The sequence below is a fragment of the Ahaetulla prasina genome, chromosome 1, assembly GCF_028640845.1.
Source record: "Ahaetulla prasina isolate Xishuangbanna chromosome 1, ASM2864084v1, whole genome shotgun sequence".
Classification (NCBI taxonomy): Eukaryota; Metazoa; Chordata; class Lepidosauria; order Squamata; family Colubridae; genus Ahaetulla; species Ahaetulla prasina.
In genome coordinates, this window is record NC_080539.1 from 302,723,426 (window position 1) to 302,748,969 (window position 25,544).

General features: G+C 41.4%; 2 protein-coding genes across 2 annotated transcripts in view; one reads left to right on the forward strand and one right to left on the reverse strand.

Annotated features, from left to right (window-relative positions):
* Positions 1-11,022: 11,022 nt before the first annotated feature.
* HEATR4 (HEAT repeat containing 4) overlaps positions 11,023-25,544 on the reverse strand; it is a 48,595-nt gene continuing 34,073 nt past the window's right edge. Inside the window, 5 exon segments of the mRNA XM_058161963.1 lie at positions 11,023-12,127; positions 15,053-15,181; positions 15,183-15,260; positions 24,599-24,660; positions 25,347-25,518. Of these exon segments, the coding sequence (XP_058017946.1) occupies positions 12,029-12,127; positions 15,053-15,181; positions 15,183-15,260; positions 24,599-24,660; positions 25,347-25,518 (540 nt within the window). The 3' untranslated portion in view covers positions 11,023-12,028.
* Positions 22,672-24,581, forward strand: RIOX1 (ribosomal oxygenase 1). Its single transcript, XM_058161964.1, has one exon. It carries the CDS (start codon positions 22,751-22,753, stop codon positions 24,572-24,574), a length of 1,824 nt encoding a protein of 607 aa, XP_058017947.1. The 5' UTR covers positions 22,672-22,750; the 3' UTR covers positions 24,575-24,581.

Sequence of the window (25,544 nt, forward strand, 5' to 3'; positions counted from 1 at the left end):
CCTGGGGGAAGTTCGTTCCAGAGGGAGGAAGCCCACACAGAGAAGGCCCTTCCCCTGGGCGTCGCCAGCCGGCACTGCCTAGCCGACGGCACCCTGAGGAGTCCCTCTCTGTGAGAGCGCACGGTCGGTGAGAGGTATTCGGTAGCAGCAGGCGGTCCCGTAAATAACCCGGCCCTATGCCATGGAGCACTTTGAAGATAGTTACCAAAACCTTGAAGCGCACCCGGAAGGCCACAGGTAGCCAGTGCAGTCTGCGCAGGAGGGGTGTCACATGGGAGCCACGAGGGGCTCCCTCTATCACCCGTGCAGCCGCATTCTGAACTAACTGGAGCCTCCGGGTGCTCCTCAAGGGGAGCCCCATGTAGAGAGCATTGCAGTAGTCCAGACGGGACGCCTATCCGCTGTCGTGTCCCACTCCTCCGCTGACGGCCGGGTCAGGGAAATCCGAATCAGGCTTGCCTCTGCAGCTCTGCCCAAAGTCCTAGCAAAGTCCTCAGAGCAGGCAGGAGACCAGTAAGTGACTTCAGCAAGATAAGTTCGACTTTGCCTGACTCAGAGACTGCCAGAAAGCAGATCCTTTATATAGGCCATGGGGTGTGGCTCCATGACTCAGCACTCATTAAGGCCTGCCCCTCCCTTCCTTCTGTTGCCTCCGCCTATCCAATCTTCTGATGCGAGGGTCACTCCAATCAGCTGTTGGAAGTAAACTTTCCTCAGGCTCACATGCTGGGGAGGAGGGAGGGTCTAGCTGCTCCGTTTGCCTGGGCATGGAGCCAGGGCTGGGGCAGGATGCTCCCTCCTCTGCAGCCTGCTTGGGCATGGAGCCAGGGCTGGGACCGGGAGGTGCCCCCTCCTCTGCAGCTTGTCTGGGCATGGAGCCAGGACTGGGGCCGGGAGGCATACATTCCTCCGTGTTCGGGAGCAGATAAGCAGACCCCGGCTGCGGTGAGAGCGGACAAGACACAACATCCACCTTGGGAGCTGCTATAAGAACACAGTGCTTAACAAGGCAGGCTGCTGCTCCATCTCCTTATAAGGCATCTCAGTATGGACAAGTAGCCTGTATTCTTTAGAGATCAAAGTATATTGGAAGAAGAGATTATATAATGAGTAGAGAAATTATATCTGCCGACTTAACTTTCTGTATAATGAAGTTATTAGAAGCACAGAAACACCCCACTAGACCTTTTCTTCTGGCAATAAAATTACTTAGTACATTCTGTTGTCATGAACTTTGCTCTCAATATAGGATAAGTGCAAGCAAGCAGTTTAACTGTGTGCACCATCTCTGCATACAGCATTTCTTAGCGCAATAATTTTTCAGTTTCTATCCTTGTTCATTTTGTCGTTACTTCCCTTCATATCACTCCCTTTAAAAATAAGACATTTGGAGTCTTGAAGTCTAAAGCTTTGTGTTTTAGTCATTGGCTGTTGAGAAATCACAGGCAGGGTTCCCCCCCCTCCCATTATTACCAACTGAACAATCCTTAGATGTCATGTTTTGTGAATATCAAGTGAGCCTTAATAAATCTAACTCTTCCAAAGGAAGAAGAAAAGAAGACATGAAGTATACCACAATTAAAATGGGTCATGGTTAGGCAGTTCATGCACTCTTGCACATGGGTGTGTATGTAAATAGGTATTATCCATTTAATTATACATGTGGATGTTATCATAGTTTTACATTTCTTAGCAAGAAAACAACAGAGACTTTTCCACATATCTTTATCTTTCCATTTAAATATATCTCATAGAGACTAATTTTATTTTATTTTTTAATGTACTTTGGTTGTTAAGCTATTTGAGTTAGACTAGCCAAATTTAGATGAAGCTCATTTTCTCAGTGGAACTCTGTGTGCAAGATAATTAGGATTAAGGATCACAAAGAAACAGAATGGGAGAATCCTGGAGAGAGAGAGGGAACATGAGCTGCCATTGGAGGTAAGCCAAAGTCTTAGATAAGAGATGCTTCATTAAGTGAACTAGTGCATTCAGAGTGTTAAGAGGAAGGGAGGGTGAAGGGTAGCAGAAAGCTCTTGAGAAACAGTCTTTTGAACAAGCACTTAGTCTTGCTATCTAGCCATGGATGTCATAGTAATCACAATGGGGCACAGATTTTACAGTTCTGTCCAGTGCCTTTGCTATGTTGATCTACTTGGATGCCACTGAGATGAATGGAGAGATTTGTCAAAGCCTTCTTTTTTGGAAATGTACAAGAACATGCTTGGAAATGTTCTTCTCCCATAATAGGCTGTTGCTTTTGGCAGCTCAGCAGAAGTGACAAGATAAACCCAAGCTGCTAATAAAATGGGGGGAAACAAGGCTTAAAAGAAGTGATAAATCAGGATTACATAGGGTCAGTTCTAAACAAGCAGAAATGTCTGTCCTATAGGTGGATAAATGTAGTTATTAACAACATACAAGAAAACAAAGAGCAAGAAGCAGAGATATCAATGGAAGCTTTATTCAAGGATTTATAAGATCCTTTAATACAGGTGTCTCCAACCTTGGCAACTTTAAGCGTAGTGGACTTCAACTCCCAGAATTCCTCAGCCAGCTCTGCTGGCTGAGGAATTCTGGGAGTTGAAGTCCACCAGGCTTAAAGTTGCCAAGGTTGGAGACCCCTGCTTTAATAAATGCAAAGGGACTTTCTAGTCAACTTTTCTCCCATGCTAGTCAGGAAAGTTAAACTACCTGAAGGGTTTCAAAAGCAAAATTCCTCTCCCTATTTTGCTGACAAAAAAAAATCCATATACAAGCAATTTCTGATAGAATTACGGCTTGCTTGCTGCTTTCCTTCATGAACACACTGGCTCTCACTTTGAATAGGTTCTTGCTTTTAGAGCTCTAAAATCATTAAAACTCTAGTCATCTGAAAGAGTATCTTCTTGTTCATTTGAAGGTTTTTTTGTGGACTCTTTTGTTATTTGAATCATGGCAGTCAATAGACACTTAAGAATCACCCCAGAAATGAAAATGAATTAAAAAACAAAGTTAATTATAATAATCTTTATTTTTAACTTTATAATTATAATATAAATGCGTCTGTGTATGGTAATGTATATATTTAGAAATAATTGACACACTTCAAGTAGAGAGATAACATCTCACCTCGTGGTTAAGAAAATTCTAATCAGGTGAAACTTTTTGCCTTTTCATTTTCTTGACCAAGTGCTATTGTTGAACAGCTTCATGGCTTTCCTCCTACTTCTGACTTTTATCTTTAAGGTGGACTTTGGCTAAACAGCTCTTCAAACAAATAGCCTTTCAAACAGAGGGCATGTTCGAAATAGCCTTTCGAACAGAGGGCATTCATCTGTATAGTAAGATGTGGCCACATTAATAACAAGCGTTTTTCTGTTATGAAACTAGTGCTCAAAAATACTAGGGGGAAGTCCTTTCAGCCACTTTCATTTTGAGTTTTTTTTTCTGCTTTTTTATTTCTGAGGCTGTTCCTGCTCCTATTTGAATAATGTATTTTCACCGTTACTGATTATCTGTTTTATCCTCTGTGGGAGAGATTTGCTTTTAATTAATCTTATTATATTTGCATTATTCAAATGCGACATTGTAACGTATTTCTCCTTAAGAACAGTTCATAGTTCATTGTATAATAAGTAATATAGTATTGTATAGTGAAGTATATATGGAAACCATTGTAATTTTCCTCTTAGTTCCGGGCTCATTATGTGTATCTATTTTACAAGATATAAAGTACAGATTGTGGACTTAATATGAGATAGCTGAAGAGGCAGAAGTTTTAAAATAAATTTGTATTGTGTTACAGTAGTTCAACTTCACCCTTTGAGATGGGGAACTAAAAAATATACCAAAAATATAAACTAGTTTCTGAAACATAATTTATCTGTCCTTTGAAAAATTATTTCTTTCCTTTCTAAAATGTGTCTTATAGGCTGATAAGACCTGAATAACATTATTTTCAACTTCGATTAAAATTTGATTGTTAGTATTTGATTATGTGCTATTGATTTTTATCAACTCTTGGTGACCATTTAGATTTTCTCCATGAGGAGCTATCCCTAACTTGCAGAGGTGGGTTTCATATAATTTTACCATTGGTTCGCCGATCACCAAAAAGGCACACCTAGTGCCTTTCGAACATTTATTTATGAAGCCTAAAATAATCATTGGGACCACATTCTGTGATGGAATAGTTTAGGGCAGGGGTTTCCAACCTTGGCAACTTTAAGCCTGGAGGACTTCAACTCCCAGAATTCCCCAGCCAGCTTTGCTGGCTGGGGATTCTGGGAGTTGAAGTCCACCAGGCTTAAAGTTGCCAAGGTTGGAGACCCCTGCTTTAATAAATGCAAAGGGACTTTCTAGTCAACTTTTCTCCCATGCTAGTCAGGAAAGTTAAACTACCTGAAGGGTTTCAAAAGCAAAATTCCTCTCCCTATTTTGCTGACAAAAAAAAATCCATATACAAGCAATTTCTGATAGAATTACGGCTTGCTTGCTGCTTTCCTTCATGAACACACTGGCTCTCACTTTGAATAGGTTCTTGCTTTTAGAGCTCTAAAATCATTAAAACTCTAGTCATCTGAAAGAGTATCTTCTTGTTCATTTGAAGGTTTTTTTGTGGACTCTTTTGTTATTTGAATCATGGCAGTCAATAGACACTTAAGAATCACCCCAGAAATGAAAATGAATTAAAAAACAAAGTTAATTATAATAATCTTTATTTTTAACTTTATAATTATAATATAAATGCGTCTGTGTATGGTAATGTATATATTTAGAAATAATTGACACACTTCAAGTAGAGAGATAACATCTCACCTCGTGGTTAAGAAAATTCTAATCAGGTGAAACTTTTTGCCTTTTCATTTTCTTGACCAAGTGCTATTGTTGAACAGCTTCATGGCTTTCCTCCTACTTCTGACTTTTATCTTTAAGGTGGACTTTGGCTAAACAGCTCTTCAAACAAATAGCCTTTCAAACAGAGGGCATGTTCGAAATAGCCTTTCGAACAGAGGGCATTCATCTGTATAGTAAGATGTGGCCACATTAATAACAAGCGTTTTTCTGTTATGAAACTAGTGCTCAAAAATACTAGGGGGAAGTCCTTTCAGCCACTTTCATTTTGAGGTTTTTTTTCTGCTTTTTTATTTCTGAGGCTGTTCCTGCTCCTATTTGAATAATGTATTTTCACCGTTACTGATTATCTGTTTTATCCTCTGTGGGAGAGATTTGCTTTTAATTAATCTTATTATATTTGCATTATTCAAATGCGACATTGTAACGTATTTCTCCTTAAGAACAGTTCATAGTTCATTGTATAATAAGTAATATAGTATTGTATAGTGAAGTATATATGGAAACCATTGTAATTTTCCTCTTAGTTCCGGGCTCATTATGTGTATCTATTTTACAAGATATAAAGTACAGATTGTGGACTTAATATGAGATAGCTGAAGAGGCAGAAGTTTTAAAATAAATTTGTATTGTGTTACAGTAGTTCAACTTCACCCTTTGAGATGGGGAACTAAAAAATATACCAAAAATATAAACTAGTTTCTGAAACATAATTTATCTGTCCTTTGAAAAATTATTTCTTTCCTTTCTAAAATGTGTCTTATAGGCTGATAAGACCTGAATAACATTATTTTCAACTTCGATTAAAATTTGATTGTTAGTATTTGATTATGTGCTATTGATTTTTATCAACTCTTGGTGACCATTTAGATTTTCTCCATGAGGAGCTATCCCTAACTTGCAGAGGTGGGTTTCATATAATTTTACCATTGGTTCGCCGATCACCAAAAAGGCACACCTAGTGCCTTTCGAACATTTATTTATGAAGCCTAAAATAATCATTGGGACCACATTCTGTGATGGAATAGTTTAGGGCAGGGGTTTCCAACCTTGGCAACTTTAAGCCTGGAGGACTTCAACTCCCAGAATTCCCCAGCCAGCTTTGCTGGCTGGGGGATTCTGGGAGTTGAAGTCCACCAGGCTTAAAGTTGCCAAAGTTGGAGACCCCTGGTTTAGATAAAGAACTCAATGTTATTTTCACAGGCAAGAATTTAAATAACTTGGCATATAATCTTATTAATAAAAATACCAAGTTTATTTTTTCATGAACATTATTTCCTGATGCCTGCCAACAAAACAAACAAACACCCACAAACAAAATTAAAAACTATAATAACAGTCCCCATTCATCTCAGCAATTCTGGTCAAAGCTAAATTCCAGAAATTCCCAGTTTGTGACTAATTCAATTAAGAACATACAGAAGAATGTCAGTTAAGATACAGATAGTATCCACCCAACAATCTAAGCCAAGTTGTGGCTTGTTGCAGTTCAGAATGCTATGTGTCTCCAACTTGAGGTGATGATTTCTGCATTAGTATAAACACAAACACTGTAATTTATTTAGTAAATCAAGGTTAAATGATTGCTTAATGTGCTTTGTGCATACACTAGATGGCTCAGAGAAACAGAAGACAATTTTGGCAATCGAAACTAGCCCAAGACATTTGCTAAATCAGGTGAAGCTAGAAATTATTGCGGTATATAAAGCAGGAAATCCACAAGCATCTTTCCTATCCTTGACAATAAAAATATAACAAAATATTAAGTATTTGCTGCCCTCTTATTATATCAGCAGCTATGCTGTTTTGTATTAGGGCTCAACCTATTATTCAAACGCCCTTCTAGTGCCAATATCTCTGTATTTGTATGCTTCCACAATGTAAGAGTCAAAAGGTGTTAATCCTTGTCTGAACTGGGACCTATTGGACATATTTTTAATTCCCGAAGAATAATTTCAGGAATTCGTTGTATTTGTATTTCCAGACTGGATCTTAATAATGAAAACTGTAACTATTTTCTGGAGCAGAATTTTTGCATCCATCCAAGAGTATCTCTATTCCAAAGGTATCAAAATAACTTTCTCTTCTATGATTCTTGATGTCTACCAAATAACCAGTCCTGCATTCTAGTTTTTTTTCTAATTAGAATTTGTCACTGTGGTCTTCTTGGCACTTTGGAAACTTGTTAGGGTAAGGTCCTAGAGAAGCTCTTCTACTTCAATGGAATTTTTGTCTAGCTAATGTATATAGATTCCAGGGCAGCTACAATCACATATCACACTAATGTTGTTTGGTTGGTTTGGTTGAGGCTTAAGTATTAAGCCACATTGTATTTTGTAAGCTTCTTTGTAGGTCAACATTTGAGATAAATTAGGCCACTAGGGTTCTTCAATAAACCAGAACTTAAAAGTAATATCTAACCAAGCCTAGTATAGACTGCCTAAAAACTCCCAAAGTGATACAGAGATGGATTTCCATCTTTTCTTAAAACAGACTACAATAAGATGTTATGTACCTTGATGAACGTATCTTTTCTTTTATGTACACTGAGAGCATATGCACCAAGACAAATTCCTTGTGTGTCCAATCACACTTGGCCAATAAAATTCTATTCTATTCTATTCTTCTATAGACTCCTTTCAAATAAAGGTTGATTATGCAAGTGCCTTGCTTTGTTTCCAGGGTTAAATAGGGTTTCAAATTCTGTTTTAATCTTTATAATCTTCACTTCCCTCTACCATTACTTCCATTTTTAAAAAAAATCATGTTTAAATTAAGGAGGACAGATGGAGCTTGTACAACATCTTTCTTGGCAAGGTTAAAAGCAGTGACTCTGAAGGTAACCATGGTGAAGAGGTGCAGATTGGGGAATCAGTTATGTCCTGCAAACAATTAGAGAGGGATTAAACATATATAATATGGTCTTCCAGAATTGAGGTAGATAATCTATTAAGCCACCTCTCTAGTACCTTCACTGTGGCTGTCAGAACCACCTCTGACCCAAATTGGTGGCATAGTTGTTCATAATTTTGAGGTGGGAAGCATCAGAAAATTACAGTGCAATTATATAATAGACTTCCCATAATTTAAAGACAGAGGAATTCCATACAAATTGTTTGAAAGGAACTAAGTGTGCCTTAGGACATGTTATGGGATGGATCAGGTAGCAAACAGTGTTTGTGAATTATTAAAAACTTATCTTCTTGCTCCCACCCTATTTTAAAGTGTTTCATCTTCTGGAGATCTCCTAGTCAGACCAAGGCCTGAGAACCTCCAACCTGCAGAAATATTTTCTCTTGTAGCTGAATTCCCTGAAAATAAAAGGAAAAGACTCCTTAACTTTATGACAATTACCTTAACATATAGGAACACCTCAATTGCTAACAAAGTAGGAATCCATATTTTTCAGATGAAGAGTCTTTGGGCCACCACCCATTTGAAATAAATATAAACTGGCAACATCTTTTCAAGGCCTCATGAAGTTACCTTCATCTCATCACCCTGAATCACTCTTAAGCCTTGAGTAACTGTGCTGGTATTAAAGTAGTGTTTTCTCTCACACTGTCCAATGGCAGTCACAACCCATGTAACCAGTGGTGGGATTCAAATAATTTAACAACTGGTTCTCCCATGGTCAGGGTGGCCATTGTGGGAGGCGTGGCCCATTTCCATACTCCAGCTCCGCTGCACATGGAGGATGAGCCTTCCACGATGGGCAACCTGACCCTGAACGAGCCGGATTGACCATCCCCCAAACACCACTGCTGTCAAAGTGGATCCTGGGTACCGCACTGCAATGGAGAAATGGGAAATGGAGCAGCTGGCACAAGGAAAGGAGGCGGCCGCTTTCCCTCTTTCTTCTCCCAGCTCCTCTTTCTTCCCTTGTGTCAGCCACTCCATATCCTGTTTCTCTATTGCAGTGCCACGCCGCAGAGCTTGCCCCACCCACTACCGCCCAGATGCCCTTGCTTCCCCCAAGCATTTCTTTGCTAACCTGATTTCCAGCTCTGTCGCGTTTCTCCATCAATCAATTCCAACTTTGTGAGATCTTTTATTTTTCATGAGAAGTTGGAATTGATTGAACTTTTTTTTTTAGTCCCACAAACTTTTGTTTCCCTCCACATGACGACAAGACATGTGATGGAAAAATGCAATGGAGCTGGAAATCAGGTTAACAAAAAAATGCTTGGGGGAAGCAAGGACATCTGGGCACCAGGCACTGAAACAGGCCTGTCTCTCCAGCAGCTGCTCAGGCCCTCTGGAGGGAAGGCCGGCATCTACTGGCACTTAAATGCGGCGGCATTCCAGCTCTGGCTGGGAAGGGGCAGCTGGCATGGACACCCGCTCGCTTCAGCACCCTCCCCAACCCTCTGTCGCTCCACCGGCTGCCGTCTTATGTGCCCTGCCCTTAACTTTTGGGGAGGGGGTTGGGTGTTTTTTTTCCCCCACCTGGAAGTTAAACAAAAACCAGACGTGCTCCAGAAAACAGAGATTTTTCCAGAACATGTCTAACCGGTTTGCCAAACTCAACAAAAAATTAGATATTGGTTCTGCTGAATCATTGCGAACCAGCTGAATCACACCACTGCATGTAACCCATTACTATGGGAGGAAGTCAGATGACTGGCAATGATTTTTTTTAAAAATGCATAGAGACAACCAATAATTTTACAAAAGAGGTAGCAAAGTACATACTGATATCGTTTCCTGCTGACTCAAGGATGGGTGTAAACTACTTCAATTCAGCCTGAGGAAAAACCCTTCCCCAGACAAGGATCTCATTTGGGAATAGCACTGAGTTGCCACAGTCTCCTGAACCTAGATGAAAACCTGTTTTATATTTTCTTTTCCTGTTAGCAAGTTGAAGCTAGTATCCACAAAAAGAGAAAATTCACCTTGTTTCTTACTGCTGGGTATGTCATAAGCGCACTGCAACATAGTCCTGTTAAATTTAATTCCCTCAGTGTCTGGTTGAAGTTTATAAGAGTAATGATGCTCTTCTCACATCAAACTGAGAGACTATTTCAGAAGGAGAGTTTGACAAGGAAGTAGAACTGTGCCTGGGCAGATTTACTCCTGCAATGTGAGAATGGCTGCCAGAGTACACAGGTATCCTGCCAAGGACAGATGGGGCAAGGATAACAGGCTAATCCCACAGGCTCCACCCAAATTAATAACTGGTCCTTGTGCTGAAATAAAGAAGCAAGTATACATAGAAGCCATAATCAGTAGTGAAGAATGCAGATGATGTTGTAGGTCGTCACTGACACCACTATACAAACAGTAAATAGAATCTACTGTAGAGCCAAGTCTGCTACACCCATTTAAACTAATCAGTTTTCAAATAATGTATTTACTCTAACACAGAAGATTGTTGTGTTATTTTCTGCTGTGAGAATGGAGGAACCAATGCATTGATGATTACATAAAACGTGCACCTTCTCTGCATTTTTCTGTGGTTTTACTTAACGGTATTCCCTGCTTGGCTACCTACTTTTCTTATTGGGCTGGTTTGCTAGTTTCTTACTTGGCTATCAAACTTATATTCACTTACCGAAAAGCTTTCCTCTAGCTAGAAGTGACACATGTCCTTCGCAGGCTGAATCTTGTATTATCATATATAAAAATGTTTCTTAGAACATTTGCAGTAATTTTCCAGTGTGTCCTAAACACTTCACCTCCTCTAGAACATGTATGGGATTCATCAGCTTTGTAACCACCATGCTAATAGAGTGCTTACATTTATCAGATAAACTATATTCTTCTCATCAACCGATGTTTTTTATTTCATGGGTGCGGATAAAATATTTAATTCTCCATTAATTACAGTACTGCAATTTTTGAGAAATTAAAGCAACATAACGTTTTTGAATGTAATACTACCACCTAGTGGAGAGCTATTTCTATGCAGTGATGTCTTTTTTGTAGTCTTACTGAGCAAGGAAATGACTTACCCACTGAGTCTCTCACTGCTTATATACAGATTGTGCATAGAATTTCTAGATTAGTTTAGTATCTCCAGATAGTAGTGTGACAATAATGACTCCAGGAAAATAATATAAGATTGAGTACTTACAGTTCATCTTAAGCCACCAGGAAATTTCAGGTCTGAAGGCTTAACTGGAAAGTAAAAAAAAAATGTAATATCAAGCACACCTGTATTATTGCCAAAAAAACTACATCACATACAGTATCTATGAAATAACCAGGAGTTGATCATACCATTATTTTGCAGCATGTAAAAGTTAGATACATGGAAAATAAAGAGGATCAGGCATTCCTAATTCTGCATGAGATTGAATTGTGTGTCTTGAATTGTTTAAATTCAAACATCTTTCCCTATATAGTTTGTGAAAAGGAATTATATTATGGAAGCTTCTTAATCTGAAGAAATTACATTTACACTACCTGACTAGATGACATCATCATGTTATCTATTCAGGTAACAAAGGATCTGCAAACAAACAAACAAGAGCACCAAGGATTCCACATTCCACATTATTCTCTTTTTATCAGATTATTATACTATTCCTATGGAATGATGCCTGAATCTTCTGATTAATTAATGATGTGAAGTACAATTATTTACACATAATGACTTGTATATTTATTTGTATCCCATCTTTATTACTTTTACAAATAACTCAGAGCGAAGTGTGTTATACCCAACACCTCTTCCTCCTCCTATTTTCCCCACACAAACAATCCTGTGAAGTTAGTTGGACTTGAGAGACAGTAACTGGCCCAAAATTATCAGCCAGCTTTCATAGCTAAAATGGAACTTGAACACACAATCTCCTGCTTTCTAGCCTGGTGCCTTAACCACTAGACCAAATTGGCATATAAAATATAAATCATTTAAAAAGTTGATTTAAAAAAGAAATCACTTAACTGAACTGCTCTGTACACGTTAGGTTCTAACCAAACCATTGGAAAATAGTCTCATTACATTAAATATTTTAAAAGAAAGTGAAGGAATTGCACAATTGCACCAAGATACACAAGGATAGAAATGCAATATTCTTTGTTATGGTTTTAATCTTTTCCTCTTGGTTTTATTGAAAATTAATTGTACACGTAGAGGAAGATAACACCAGTGAATGAGTACAAATACAAAATTAAGAGGAAATCTGCATTTACAAATACAGAATACAACTGGTCTAAATTCAACTCATCTAACATTCTGCAGTACTTATAACACTTTTACAAATGGTAACAGACTGAGCTTGCAGCATTCCATCAGATTGAATTTTTCAGCATAGCAGAGTTTCATCACTGTATTCTGCTGCATCTGTGGCCAAAATAAAAACAGTGACAATTTTACCATACTGTGAACAAAGTTGTAAACATTTTCAGGAGTCTTTCAATACTTGGACCAAAGATGCTTGATGGCATTAAATAATTGCAAACCAATAGCCTCCTAATCAATGCAGCAGTGTTAGCTGCACTTCCTAAGCAATTCCAACACAACAGCATCACTCCTGATGCTCTCTTATATTTAGTTTACTATTAGTTAGAAATTACTTTGACAATATCAGTATTGGTTCCATGCTAACAGTTTTTTAGGCTTGTTAATTCCCATATTTATTTCATTGGGCAATCCTTGCAAACCAAACCACAAATAATCCAACAAAAAGCAGTTTATTGCAAGAAAATATAGTTATGTAGATAAAGCCACATTAGCTTTTCAGATTTCTTTGCCATCTTTCTGAACTATATTTATGGTTCAACAGGTAATCCTTAACTTACAACAATTCATTTAGTGACAGTTCAAAGTTACAATGGCACTGGAAAAAGTGAGTTATAACGCTTTTTTACACTTAAGATGATTGCAGCATCCACATGGTCATGCCATCAAAATTTGGACACTTGGCAACTGGCTTATATTTATGATGGTTGCCATATCCCAGGGATATGTGATCTCCTTTTGCAACCTTCTAACAAGCAAAGTCAATGGGGAAGCCAGATTCACTTACCAACCATGTTACTAACTTAACTACTGTAGTGATTCACTTAACAATGGCAAGAAAAGTCATAAAATAGGGCAAAACTCATATGTCTCACTTAGCAACAGAAATTTTGGGCTCAGTTGTGGTCGTAAGTTGAGGACTACCTGTATTGGCCTAAAGATATGAAACCATAAGAAGCTGGTAATAAAAAAGAAATCTAACTTAGCCTATTAAATTAATAGATCTGGACCAAATTAATTTTACACAGGCCTGGCCTACAAGGTCCCTTAAGAGATATCTATATTTTAGAAATGAGGTGATACCCATAAAACATTATTCTGATTGCAAATCTAATCATTCAAAGTTTTGCAGATTTTCAAGCTAAAATAATTTAGAAAAACAAGCTTGAATCACCAGGTGCAATAGTGATATCAAATCTACTTAAGAAAATATTGTTCTAATGCAGGGGTGTCCAAACTTGGTCCCTTTAAGACTTGTGGACTTCAACTCCCAGAGTTCCTCAGCCAGCTTTGCTGGCTGAGGGACTCTGGGAGTTGAAGTCCACAAGTCTTAAAGGGACCAAGTTTGGACACCCCTGTTCTAATGGCTTCACTGAAAATTTTTCAAACCAGGAAGACTAGTTAGAACATTGTATTAGTGGGCAGCCATACAGAAAGAAACAAACATAAACATATATTATGCATATATAAGCGTGTCACTACAAAAAAGGTGAAATTAAAAGTAATAGCATGTATGTACTGTAGCTATGCAAAGGGAGGAGAAAAAGAAACCAATCATGGTCACGTAGGAATCCTCTGAGTGTAGCAGCAAATCAATACAAACAGAAAATATGCAATAGTTACTGATCCTATTTGAAAGAAGAGAAAGAAAACAAAGAAAGCCTAATAAAGAATAGTGTTATCTGTGAACCAAGTTGTTTTGTCCATGTCATGACACAATGAATCACTGTCTATAGAGACAAAATATTCATTTAGCATATTGTAAACCCATGAACTCTCCCATGTATGGCTGACCATATTAGTTTTAAAACATCAAACTGAAAGCATATTTAACAATGGTTAATTGCTATGGGACTTTATGCACAGATAGCATTTTATGAACTACAGAAAGTAACTTGTAGTATAGCATAATCCTACCTTTGTTTACAATGGAAGTCTTAGTAAGTTCAGTGAAATGTCTTTCTTACCACTTGTAATTAAAACCTGTATTCATGGGATATATTAATCCATAATGTGGACTGTTTGGTATTTGGTTAGAATATTCACTAAATCCATGGTATGTAAACATATCTATGGCTTAACAGGTTTATTCAACAAAACCCATCGTTAAGAAATTATGACTAAGCATGACTTATGAAGCAAGTCATAGGCTCAATAACTTTGATTCAGGAGGAAGCTTTGCTTGTATGGAACCATGAATTACACCCGACAAAATGAAATAAAACATTGCCTCTGACCTCTATCCAATAATATAATATGTATAAATATGGCATACTTGCAGAAGTATGCAAGTATGCAATTTTGCAATAGTTGTTGTGCTGTAATATTCCACACATAATTTGAAAGGTCTTGGATAGAGTTCTAAATGCAGGTTACCTGAGCAAGAGTCTCACCATCAAGGGTGGGATTGGCTCACTCCACCCACACCAGCAGAAGGGGCATGCTGCAGATCCTGTTTGTCAAGGAATTCAGGCTGGCAGTGTCCAGGAGAAGAGCCTTTTTTGCCGTGACTCCTGTCCTGTGGAACATTGTGTCCCCACCAGGTGTGAATCACACCAACCCTTTTGTCCTTGCCGAAAGGGCCTAAACACCTGGTTCTGACAACTGACCTGGGGCCTCATGGGGTGTGTGTCATTGTGGAGATGGTTAATGGACTAAGAGGGGATCCTATCTCCTCCTCATGTGCATCATGCTTCCTTCTTTCTAATCTTTGTCAATTTTAAACCAATTTTAGTGTTATTACTTATTGTTTTAATGTTTCATATTAAAGTCGCCTCTGGGTGAGATGGGCAACATATAAGACAAAGAAACAAACAAACAAACATGTTCCCAGGATATATTTTGAAGCTCAATAATTCAAATTCCAACACAACCTAATGGAGGATCCAAAAATTAGCTACTGTAAGAACAATGAATAATTGCAGTCAGTTACCATAACAACCAATGATTAGTTACCATTCTTTCCCCAAACCTCTGAGAGACTATAATCTGTACATAACCGCAGAAGACCAGCCAGAATATTTGTACCTTTTGGAGTGAAAGGGTCAACCTGTTATGTCTCAAAATGGACAGCAAATGGTGTCTTTTTGCCCTTTTCAATGTCCTTGGATTCTTTTTGCTTTTCTGTAGTTGTTTTTTGTTTCTTGAGACGTTTCGCCCTTTCTGCCTTGTGTCTTTTTAGTGCCTCATAAAAGGCCCTTTGTGTCCAGGGATTTGGAGGGATTCCTAACCAAGGCTAAAATACAAATAGTAAAGCAAAATATCAACATAAGTGAAAACACATAGACTCATATATCCTCCCATATAGATATTCACTTAACATTAGCATTGCAACCTACAAATCATTTAAGTTGACATGCTGTTTGTTTGTGAACTATGGCTATTAACTATTATCTAACTGTTATGTTCGGGAAGTAACGAGGCTGGAGACCAGGGTAGTGACAACAGCTCTTTAATATATGGTGAACCCAGCAGCAGGCTGGGAGAAAACCCTCTCCTTTTATACAGTTCTGCTGGAGGCTTCGTCCAATCAGCAACGTGCTGATTTCCCGCTCAAATATTTAAAGGCACAACTGTTAATACATAACACTCCTCCCCTCCCAGAAAACACTTGGTCTTATTTACATATTTATTTACATGTTATTTTTCGACGTAGTCACGCAAATAACCTGGGCGTCTCCTAGTTCTTTCTGACCTGCGCGGTTCAGTTCTGGGTGGTGTTTCGAGCTGGTCGGAGGGGCTGTTTTCTCCTCCCAGCTCTTTCTCTGGGCCATCGGGCTCTGGATTATTGGCCGACTTTTTCTTGGCCATCCGCCTTGGATTAATTTTGGATTTTCCTTGCTGTTTCCCTCGGGACCTGATGGCGTCGCTGGAACTCTGGGACCTCAGCTAAGTCTTGCGCCTCCCCCGGGTCATTGTCAGCTGTGGATTCAAAGTGGTATTGGTCATTACCTGTCTCTGTTGGTTCGGTTTGGTCAGTTATTCGTTTCCTTAACTGATCTATGTGGCGCCGCCACATTCGGTTGTCTGGTAGCTCTACCACATACGATTTTGGCCCTGTTACTTTTGTTACTTGTCCTGCGAGCCAACTAGGGCCGTCCCCATAGTTTCGGGCCCACACCCGGTCGCCTATGCTCATTTCCCTTGTTTTTTCTAGCTCCCCCTTGTAACCCTCGGGTGTGTAATGGGGGTTCAAACGGTCAAGTGGACACCGGAGTTTTCGTCCCATTAGCAATTCGGCTGGGCTTTTCCCAGTGGCTGTGCTTGGGGTTCTATGTTGGACGGCTAGGAAAAAGTCTATTTTTGTTTGCCAGTCACCTGGCTTGAGCCTGGACAATGCCTCCTTAGCGCTCCGGACGGAACGCCCTGCAAGGCCATTCGACGCAGGGTGGAAAGGTGCAGAGAGGGCATGTCGGATGCCTTCCTCTGCCAGGTACTCTTCAAACTGGGCTGCCGTGAATTGGGGCCCATTGTCGGACACCAGAGTGTCCGGCAACCCGTGAGTTGCGAATAGGTGGCGCAGGGTTGCGATTACTGCTTCGGCTGTGGTGGACTTCATAAGTATGATCTCTAACCATTTGGAAAATGCGCCCACCACCACTAGGAATGTTTGGCCGTGAAAGGGCCAGCAAAGTCAATGTGGATTCTTGACCAAGGCCCTTGGGGCTTTTCCCATTCTCTGACTGGGGCTGTTGGGGTAGCGGTCTGGACTCTTGGCAAGCTTGGCATTTCCCTACCCTCTCAGCAATCTCTGCGTCCATGAGTGGCCACCATACATAGCTTCTAGCTAACCCCTTCATCCTTACGATGCCTGGGTGACCCTCGTGGAGGAGGTCCAATACCTTGCCCCTTAACTTGACAGGAATTATTACACGATCACCCCATAACAGGCACCCCCCTTGAGCCGAGGGCTCATCACGTTTCTTAACAAATTCTTTGAACTGCTCGCGCAGCGGGCCACCCTCTCTGTACCCAACCGAGTACAGTCCTTAACACAATGTCCCGGTATGATGCCCGAGCCACTTCCTTGGATGTGACTGGGCCAGAGTCCAACGAGTCAATAAGGAGGATGGGTGTCCCCGGAGTGGGGTCTTCGGTCGCCCCTGGCAGTGGGCATCGGCTCAATGCGTCTGCATGCCCCACTTCTTTTCCCGGTCGATGCTGCAGCTTGTATGAGTAAGCGGCTAAAATATAGTCCATCGAGTCAAGCGTGGCGAAAGTGCCACAGGTGTTGGCCGGTCGCCAGCCAGTAGTCCCAATAACGGTCTGTGGTCAGTCACGATTTCAAAATTCCGCCCAAAGACATACTCATGGAATTTTTGACCCTGATACAATGGCTAATGCTTCTTTGTCTAATTGGCTGTAGTTCCTCTCTGGGAGGACATCGTTCTAGAGTAGAACGCTATAGGGGCTTCTGTGCCGTTTGGAAGTCTATGGCTGAGTACAGCCCCACCCCATAAGGTGACGATCGCAAACCAGCACTAGGGGTAGTGAGTCGTGATATTGGATGAGCAGGCTATCACTTGAGAGCAGGTTCTTTACTGCTTCAAAAGCCCTATTTTCTGACTTTCCCAAGACCAAACAGTATTTTTCCCTAAGAGCCTATGCAGCGGTTCCAACGGTTGCTTTGTTCTTTAAAAGACCGCGTAAAATTAACCAATCCCAGGAATGCCTGCAGCTCTGCTTTGTTTTTGGGCGCTGGAGCCTTCCTAATTGCCTTAACCTTGCTCTCAGTAGGGTGAATTCCTTTCTTGTCTATCCGTAGCCCAAGAAATCGACCGATTCGACCCCTATCTGACATTTATTTGTCTTGACTTTTAATCCGCTGTCCGGAAAATGCTCAAGACCTTTCTTAACCGCCTCCCCAATTCCTCCATGTTTTCCCTGAAATTAGGACATCATCAAGTAGGAACTACCCTGGGAGCCCTTGCAGTAGTCGTTCCATCAGGTTTTGGAACAGCCCTGGTGCCACACTAACCCCAAATTGCAATCGGTGCACTTGAATGCCCCCTGTGCGTCACAATCGCTTTGGGCTTCGCTGTGCGGGCGTCTACTGGCAGTTGTTGGTAGGCTTGGGCCAAGTCTAACTTTGCAAAGACTTGCCCTTGCCCCAAGGAGTGCAATAAATGTTGCACCACGGAACCGGCACGCTTTTCTGTAAGGCTTTGTTAAGCGTCGCCTTGTAGTCAGCGCAAATTCTAATTGACCCGTCCGATTTGATGGGGGTGACGATTGGCGTCTCCCACTTTGCGTGATCGACTGGCACCAAAACCCCCTGATTTATGAGCTTGTCCAGCTCCTTATCAATTTTTGGTTTTAGGGCAAAAGGGACTCTCCTCGCCTTAAGCCTAATGGGGGCTACCTGGGGGTCTAAGTTGAAGGAAATAGGGGTCCCCTTGTACTTGCCCAGGCAGTCCTTGAAGACATCTTCGAACTCGTTAAAGAGAATGTCTTTCAAATTGCAGTCACTTCTGTAGATGCCAGTCACTCCCATGCCCAGGGCACGAAACCAGTCTAGTCCCAACAGACTGGGCAGAGTTCCTTCGACGATCGTGATGGGCAGGGTCTTTTGTGAGGGCCGTACTCGACTCGGACGGAGGTGGTCCCTCGAACAGGGATGCGATTCCCTGGTAGTCGTGCACCCGTAGCCGCTGTGCTTGCAGATGGCGCTTCACGACGGACGGCAGCGACTTCGCCAGGGTGTCCCAGGACATGATGGTGATCGCTGATCCCGTGTCTACTTCAAGCCTGCACCGTACTCCCTCGATCTTGGGCTTTGTAAAATCTTCTTTCCACTTTGGTTGAGGCGCGCCTATAATGACAGTCGCTTGGTTAGACTTCGCGCTTTCTTGTTTGAACCAATCGCGGGCCGCCTTTCCGGTTCCGCTTTGATTGGCCGATTTGAATTTTCGGCGGAAGGTTGGGCGCTCTGCAAACCTGAGCTAAGTGTCCTTTCTTCCCACACCGCATGTTGCGTCTTTAAACCTGCAGCGTTGGCGCTGATGCTGCCCTCCGCAGCTTCCGCACTCGCCACGGTCCTCAGTGTCGCGCTCGGTCCGGCAGACCCTTCCTCATCCTCGCCTCACCTTCGGATTCGGACTGAATCTCCTCCTGGTGTACTGGCGTTGGCTTTGCGCCGCCTTGGATTGAAGAGGCTTTGCAGAGTCTCTGCTGCTTTAGTAGACATTTCGTGTGCTCTGGCCTCGCCCAGAGCGGTGGCTAGTGTCAGGTTGCTCCTGGCTAGCAGTCGCCGCCGAGGCGGATGTCCTTGACCCTCGGATGAGTTGCTCGAGTAGCACTTCGCCTAAGTCTCGGTATCCACAGTCCTTGGACGCTCTTCTCAACGCGCCATGTAGTCACCGGCGGACTCGCCTCCATCTGTCTACGTTCTCCGAATTCAAACCGCTGCACGATTTGGACGGCGTCGGTGCGAAATGGTTCTTCAGCAAAGTCTGCAGAGTCGGCCACGATACCGATTGTATCGGCGTTGGCTCTGCCAGGGCTTCCGCAATCTCGATTACCTCGGGCCCGCAATGGCTTAGGTAGCAAGGCCGTTTGCTGTTATCAGGGATCCTGTAGTTCGTTGGCTTCTAGAAAGCTCAAACGGGTCATATATGTTCCCCATTTCTCCTTGCCCGGGTTGTACGGTGCGGGTGGCGTGTTTGCCATTTCCGCGTTTCTGCCCTGAGTTTGCTGGGTTCGGAACTAGCGTGCTTCAGATCGGTTCTGGTTCCCCTTAGCCTCGAGATCCCACCTTCGTCGCCAATGTTATGTTCGGGAAGTAACGAGGCTGGAGACCAGGGTAGTGACAACAGCTCTTTAATATATGGTGAACCCAGCAGCAGGCTGGGAGAAAACCCTCTCCTTTTATACAGTTCTGCTGGAGGCTTCGTCCAATCAGCAACGTGCTGATTTCCCGCTCAAATATTTAAAGGCACAACTGTTAATACATAACACTAACTATTATAATCAAACTGTGTATTACTTCACAGGGATCATCCAGATTCTTCAACTTGCCTAAAGTAAATTCTTCTGAATGGAGCAGTAGTGAAATCCAAAATTTTTTACTACTGGTTCTGTGGACAGGGCTTGGTGGGCATGGTGTGGCTTGTGAGCATGGCAGGAGAAGGATACTGCAAAATCTCTATTCCCTCCCCACTCCTGGGGGTGGGATATTGCAAAATCCCCATTCCCACCCCACTCTGGGGCCAGCCATTGGTGGTATTTGCCAGTTCTCTGAGCTGCTCAAAATTTCCGCTACTGGTTTTCCAGAACCTGTCAGAACCTGGCATGGAGCCTTTCAGGTGAATTGCACTACAATGGCCATCAGTTTCAAAAGGCATTTGGCTGGCTAATAGCTAGATGTTATAGTCAGAAGATTACAAATGGGGATCACAGATTGTGGGGCACTGAACTGTTATAATTGCAAGATGGCTGCAAAGTGCCTGAATCATGACATGAAATGGCTGCTATGAAGATTAGTCGTAAGTCTCCTTGACGCCAAACAAGCATTGCCTGTTAGTGATCTTGCTGCAACCTGTCTGATATGCCTTTATGGAAAAGCAAATGCCTTGACTTCCAGGTCCTTTTAGAATAAAAGTATGGGTCTCCATGGCAATTTTGGTGCTGCCGCTCCAATGTTGATGCTACATCAGGCCAATTGCATAAGCCAATGGGAAATTGGAGGGAAGTTGCCAATGACTGAAGAGAACAGATTGCAGCCAAGATTGTGGTTGCCACTAAAGAAACACAAAACACACATATGGGAAGACTTATATCAGAAAAAGATGGAAAATGCTACTTCCATATCAGATCAGGGAAGCATGAAGTTAACTGTCTTGGTTATAAACTAGGAATATGAAGAGGTCTGTGTTGTGTGAAAATGTCCTTAAAAGTGTTTCACAAAGCATCTATATCAAAATTCAGGCACAAATTTGCTCAATTAGTAAATTCTTGAGTTCAGATTTGCTCTATTTGCAAATTCTTGGGCACAGATTTGCTCTATTGCACATTCTTGGGTTCAATTGACAGATTGGGAAAATCATATAGAAAGTACTCTTCTTCTGTCTGAAATCTGTCAGAATTAACTACATGAGATATTAGCTTTAATACCTTGGGATGGGGAAAGAAGAAAGCATTTATTTACCCGCCCCTTTGTTTTTAATTTTTATATGAATGAAAAATTTAGAAAAATTCACAAAACCAGAACATCACTTGTCAAGTGACTGATAGGCCTACTGCATAACTTTTAAATGCAGATGATAAAGGCATTATTTCAGTTTCAACCTTAATGAGAAAAGCATTAAGATAAGCTGTCTCCAATTGTATGGACAATTATTTGGTTATTAATTACAAAATGAAATAAAATAGCATAAAATTATGTTTTTTTCCGAGGGACCATATACATATGTACACACACAGAGAGAGAGAGAGAGAGAGACATGTGTGTGTGTGTAATTAATAAAACAGGAATGTTATTTATTTATTTATATAGTCATCCAATTAGAAGAGGATTCTTGGGGACTTGCAATTTGATGAAACATGAAAAACAAGTAATTAAACATATGATTGGTGCAATACTGGAACATAAAAAAATAGCAGACTAACAGAAATAGTAGTTTGTGAAGCACTATTGTTATGTGATGTGCATTGAGTACAGAATATCCAGTTCAGCAACACTTCTGTATATATTTTTTTCATCTGTTCTGTCATTTTCTTTTTTCTATCTCCTTTTTCTTTGGTTCTTCTTTTCCTTTTTTCACATTTACTATATTTTTTCTTTGTATTTCTTATTATATATGCAAAATATTTTAATGAAAACTACTTTTGAAAAAGAGGCATCCTTCAGGTTATAGTCTATATTCTGGTTATTAGGAAATTTCTGATTACTAGGAAAAACTTCTTAAGTGCAAGAATAGTTGACAGCAGTGAGGATTGCTTAGTGATGTGGTTTCACTTTCAACCCAAGGTTTCAAGTAAAGGTTGGAAAGTCATCTGTAGGTGATCCTTTAATTAGCAGTTTTGCATTAAACAGAATTGGCATGCATTAATATTAAACATTAAGTTGGAAAGCCAGCACATTCCTAAGTGAGGCATTTTGTTAAGTGAGTTTGGCCCCATTTTACAACTTTCCTTGCTTCTGTTCTTAAGTGAATCACTGCAGCTGTTAAGTTAATCACAGGGTTGTTAAGTGAATCTGGTTTCCCCATTGACTTTGCTTGTCAGAAGGTCACAAATAGTGTTTGTATGATCCCGGGACGCTGCAACAGTCCTAAACATGAGTCAGTTGCCATGCATCTGAGTTTTCCTCATGTGACCATGGGGTTGCTGCAAGGGCTGCAAGTGCGAAAAACAGTCCTAAGTCATGAAGGCCTTGGACGGTCATGAAGTGAACTGTTGTAAATTGAGGACTACCATCCCAACAAATGATTGTCCATTGCTCCAATCTTTTAATCTCGTAAGATTTCAGGCTCGGCACCACGCAGGTTTCTATCCTACAGTTAGGCGGGAAGGGCAGGGAGGGAATTGTAATATTAAACTAGCGACTCCAGGGATAACGAAGAGAGCTCGCATTGGCGGAACTCCACGCTCGAAACCCTCTCCCTTCTTCTTTGACGTCAGAATGGAAGGGCGGAGCTAATGCATGAACAGGAAGAGGGAAAAAGAACGCCTTGGCCGGAAACCCTTCGACGCGTTATTCCCCGAGGCGGCCCGTCCTTGCCCGCCATGGCGCTGCTGAGCCCACGTGTGTCTGCCCGGGCCGCCTATCATTCTTTCTTCCAGCTCGGCGAACAGAACCAGCCGAAGCAAACCCCCGGCCCACCTCGTGGCGTTTCGCTCTCCCTGAAGCGCCGAGGAGTCAAGAAGCGGCAGTTGAAGGGCTCGGCAGGCAGGAATTGCACTGTCGCATCCGAAGCGGCCGACGGGGAGCAGCCTGGAGATGCTTTGCCTCTTTCGGGTACCAAGGAGAAGCGGAAACCGAAACGGAGCAATATCTCGACTTGCAAATATTTGGCTTCCTTGCAGAGCCGGCAGAAAGCGTTGCGGAGGAAGGCGGAGCGCAGGCGGGCAGACCAAAAATCACCAGCAGCTGCTGCGCTGCCCCATGGAGAAGGGGAGCCTTTCTACTCCCGGGAATTGTCTTCGAGCTGCTCTCTCCTGTCTCTCCTCCAAGACCTGGAAAAAGTCCAGGATAGCCGGGAGCGAGCTGCTAAACTGTTCCAGTGGCTCATAGCTCCCGTTTCCTCGCAGGAATTCTTTGATCAGTACTGGGAGAAGTCCCCGCTTCTGATCCACAGGCACAACCCAAATTATTATCAGGATCTCCTCTCGACTGCTGAGTTTGATAACATCCTACGCAACCACAATGTCCAGTTTGGTGTCAACTTGGATGTGACCAGTTATGAGGATGGGAAGAGGGAGACCCATAATCCTGTGGGCAGGGCAGTGCCAGCTGTGGTCTGGGATTTCTATAGGAATGGCTGTTCCCTCAGAATGCTGAACCCTCAGGCCTTTTCGGTTACTGTCTGGCATGTCCTGTCTATCCTACAGGAGCAGTTCAGCAGTATGGTTGGTGCCAACACTTACCTGACTCCTGCTGGAGCTCAGGGCTTTGCCCCACATTATGATGATATTGAGGCGTTTGTGATCCAACTGGAAGGAAAGAAGCATTGGCGGGTTTACGCCCCCAGACAGCCGGCTGAGATGTTGCCTCGTTTTTCAAGTAGCAATTTTAGCCAGATGGAGATTGGGGAACCGATTCTGGAGACTGTCTTAGAAGCTGGGGACCTGCTGTACTTCCCTCGTGGGTTTATACATCAAGGGGATTGTCTCCCAGAGGCTCATTCACTCCACCTTACAGTTTCCTCCTATCAGCAAAACTCCTGGGGAGACTTGCTAGAAAAACTTCTCCCTGCAGCACTGCAGATGGCCATTGAAGAGGACATTGAATATCGCCAAGGCCTCCCTGCGGACTATCTGGAATACATGGGTGTCATAAACACTGATGCTGATGATCCACGCCGAACTGTCTTTCTGCAGAAGATCAGGAGTTTAGTCACAAAACTAATGGATTATGCACCAATTGATGCTGCAGTGGATCAGAAGGCCAAGTCTTTTTTTCATGACTGTCTTCCTCCTGTTCTGACTGAGACTGAAAAAGCATTGAGTGTTTTCAGGCATCCAGCACGGTGGGAGAATGGAAATGTGCGAAATGTTGATGTCCAGCTTGAGAAAACTACACAAATACGTCTACTTCGATATGGCATTGTCAGGTTGTGCAATGAAGGAGATGCTACTTTGCTGTATTATACCACAGAAAACTCAAGAGTGTACCACAAGGAGGAGCCTAAGTATTGTGAAATAGAGTCTGAATACATAGATGGAATTGAATTTTTGGTCTCGTCTTACCCAAATTACATCTGTGTGAATGCCCTTCCTTGTGGCTCTTTGAATGATAAAATTGCCTTGGCAACTTTTTTATTTGAGAAGGGGTTGGTGATTACTAAAAAACCTCTTTCATCTGATAACATAAAAATAAATGAATTGTAAGAAGTTATTTTTTCTTGTACTTACTAATACATTTAAAATAGCAATCCAAAGGTTTGAGAACTTCCTGCTTGGAGTTTGTGTTTGATCTGCAGAAATAAAGAAATATATATATGTATGTATGTATATAGATATATATAGATAGATATATATTAGATAAACTATAGCAAGATAAAGGATTTAATTTGAACTACATTTTAAAACGTTTATAACATATTGTTTATTCTTAACTTTGAAAATCAGTTTTGTCTTTCAAATTGTGGATAGATTAATAGTGACAAAAATTATTCCAGTAGAAGATTGCAATAAACATAAATGGTAGACCTAAAGCTTTTTCACTGGAAAAAAATGTAAAAATTGTTTATTTAAGCTCACTAGGTTATGTGATTAGAAATCTAATAAAAACAATTTCTATTATGTGAATAGAAATAAAAACAAGCACAAGATCTATATGTAATATAGTTCATTAGCTACAGAGCAGAGAAAGCCAATCTAGCACTAGTTCAGGTATGGAGTGGGATCTATTATTACCTTGAGCAACTCTTTACATTAATCCTACAGACTTTACAAACCAAGCAAAACATATTTGGCAGAATTCATTTATGGCCACAAATAAAAACACAATTTCAGAGCCTCTATTTCAGAGGTTTTTTTCTCTGTGCATTATGTGAAACAGTAATAGCTTTCAAGCTATCTAGAAAGGATGCTAGGGAGAAAAAAATGGATAAAAAATAACTAGTGTTCCATCAAACTTTTTTGTTCCATTCTACGTTACCAGTGAAAGCAGTTTTAACAACATTAAGGAAGATGTCACGAATATCTCTATATGCAAAGATGTCTCCTTTTTCCCGATAAATGCAGTGCGCTTCATGCCACATCTTCTCTATTGCTTCTTGAAGTTTTAGTACTTTCTCTATCACTAGGGGTTTTTGGCTTAATCTGGAAATCTGCAATACAAATTGTACATTTTTTG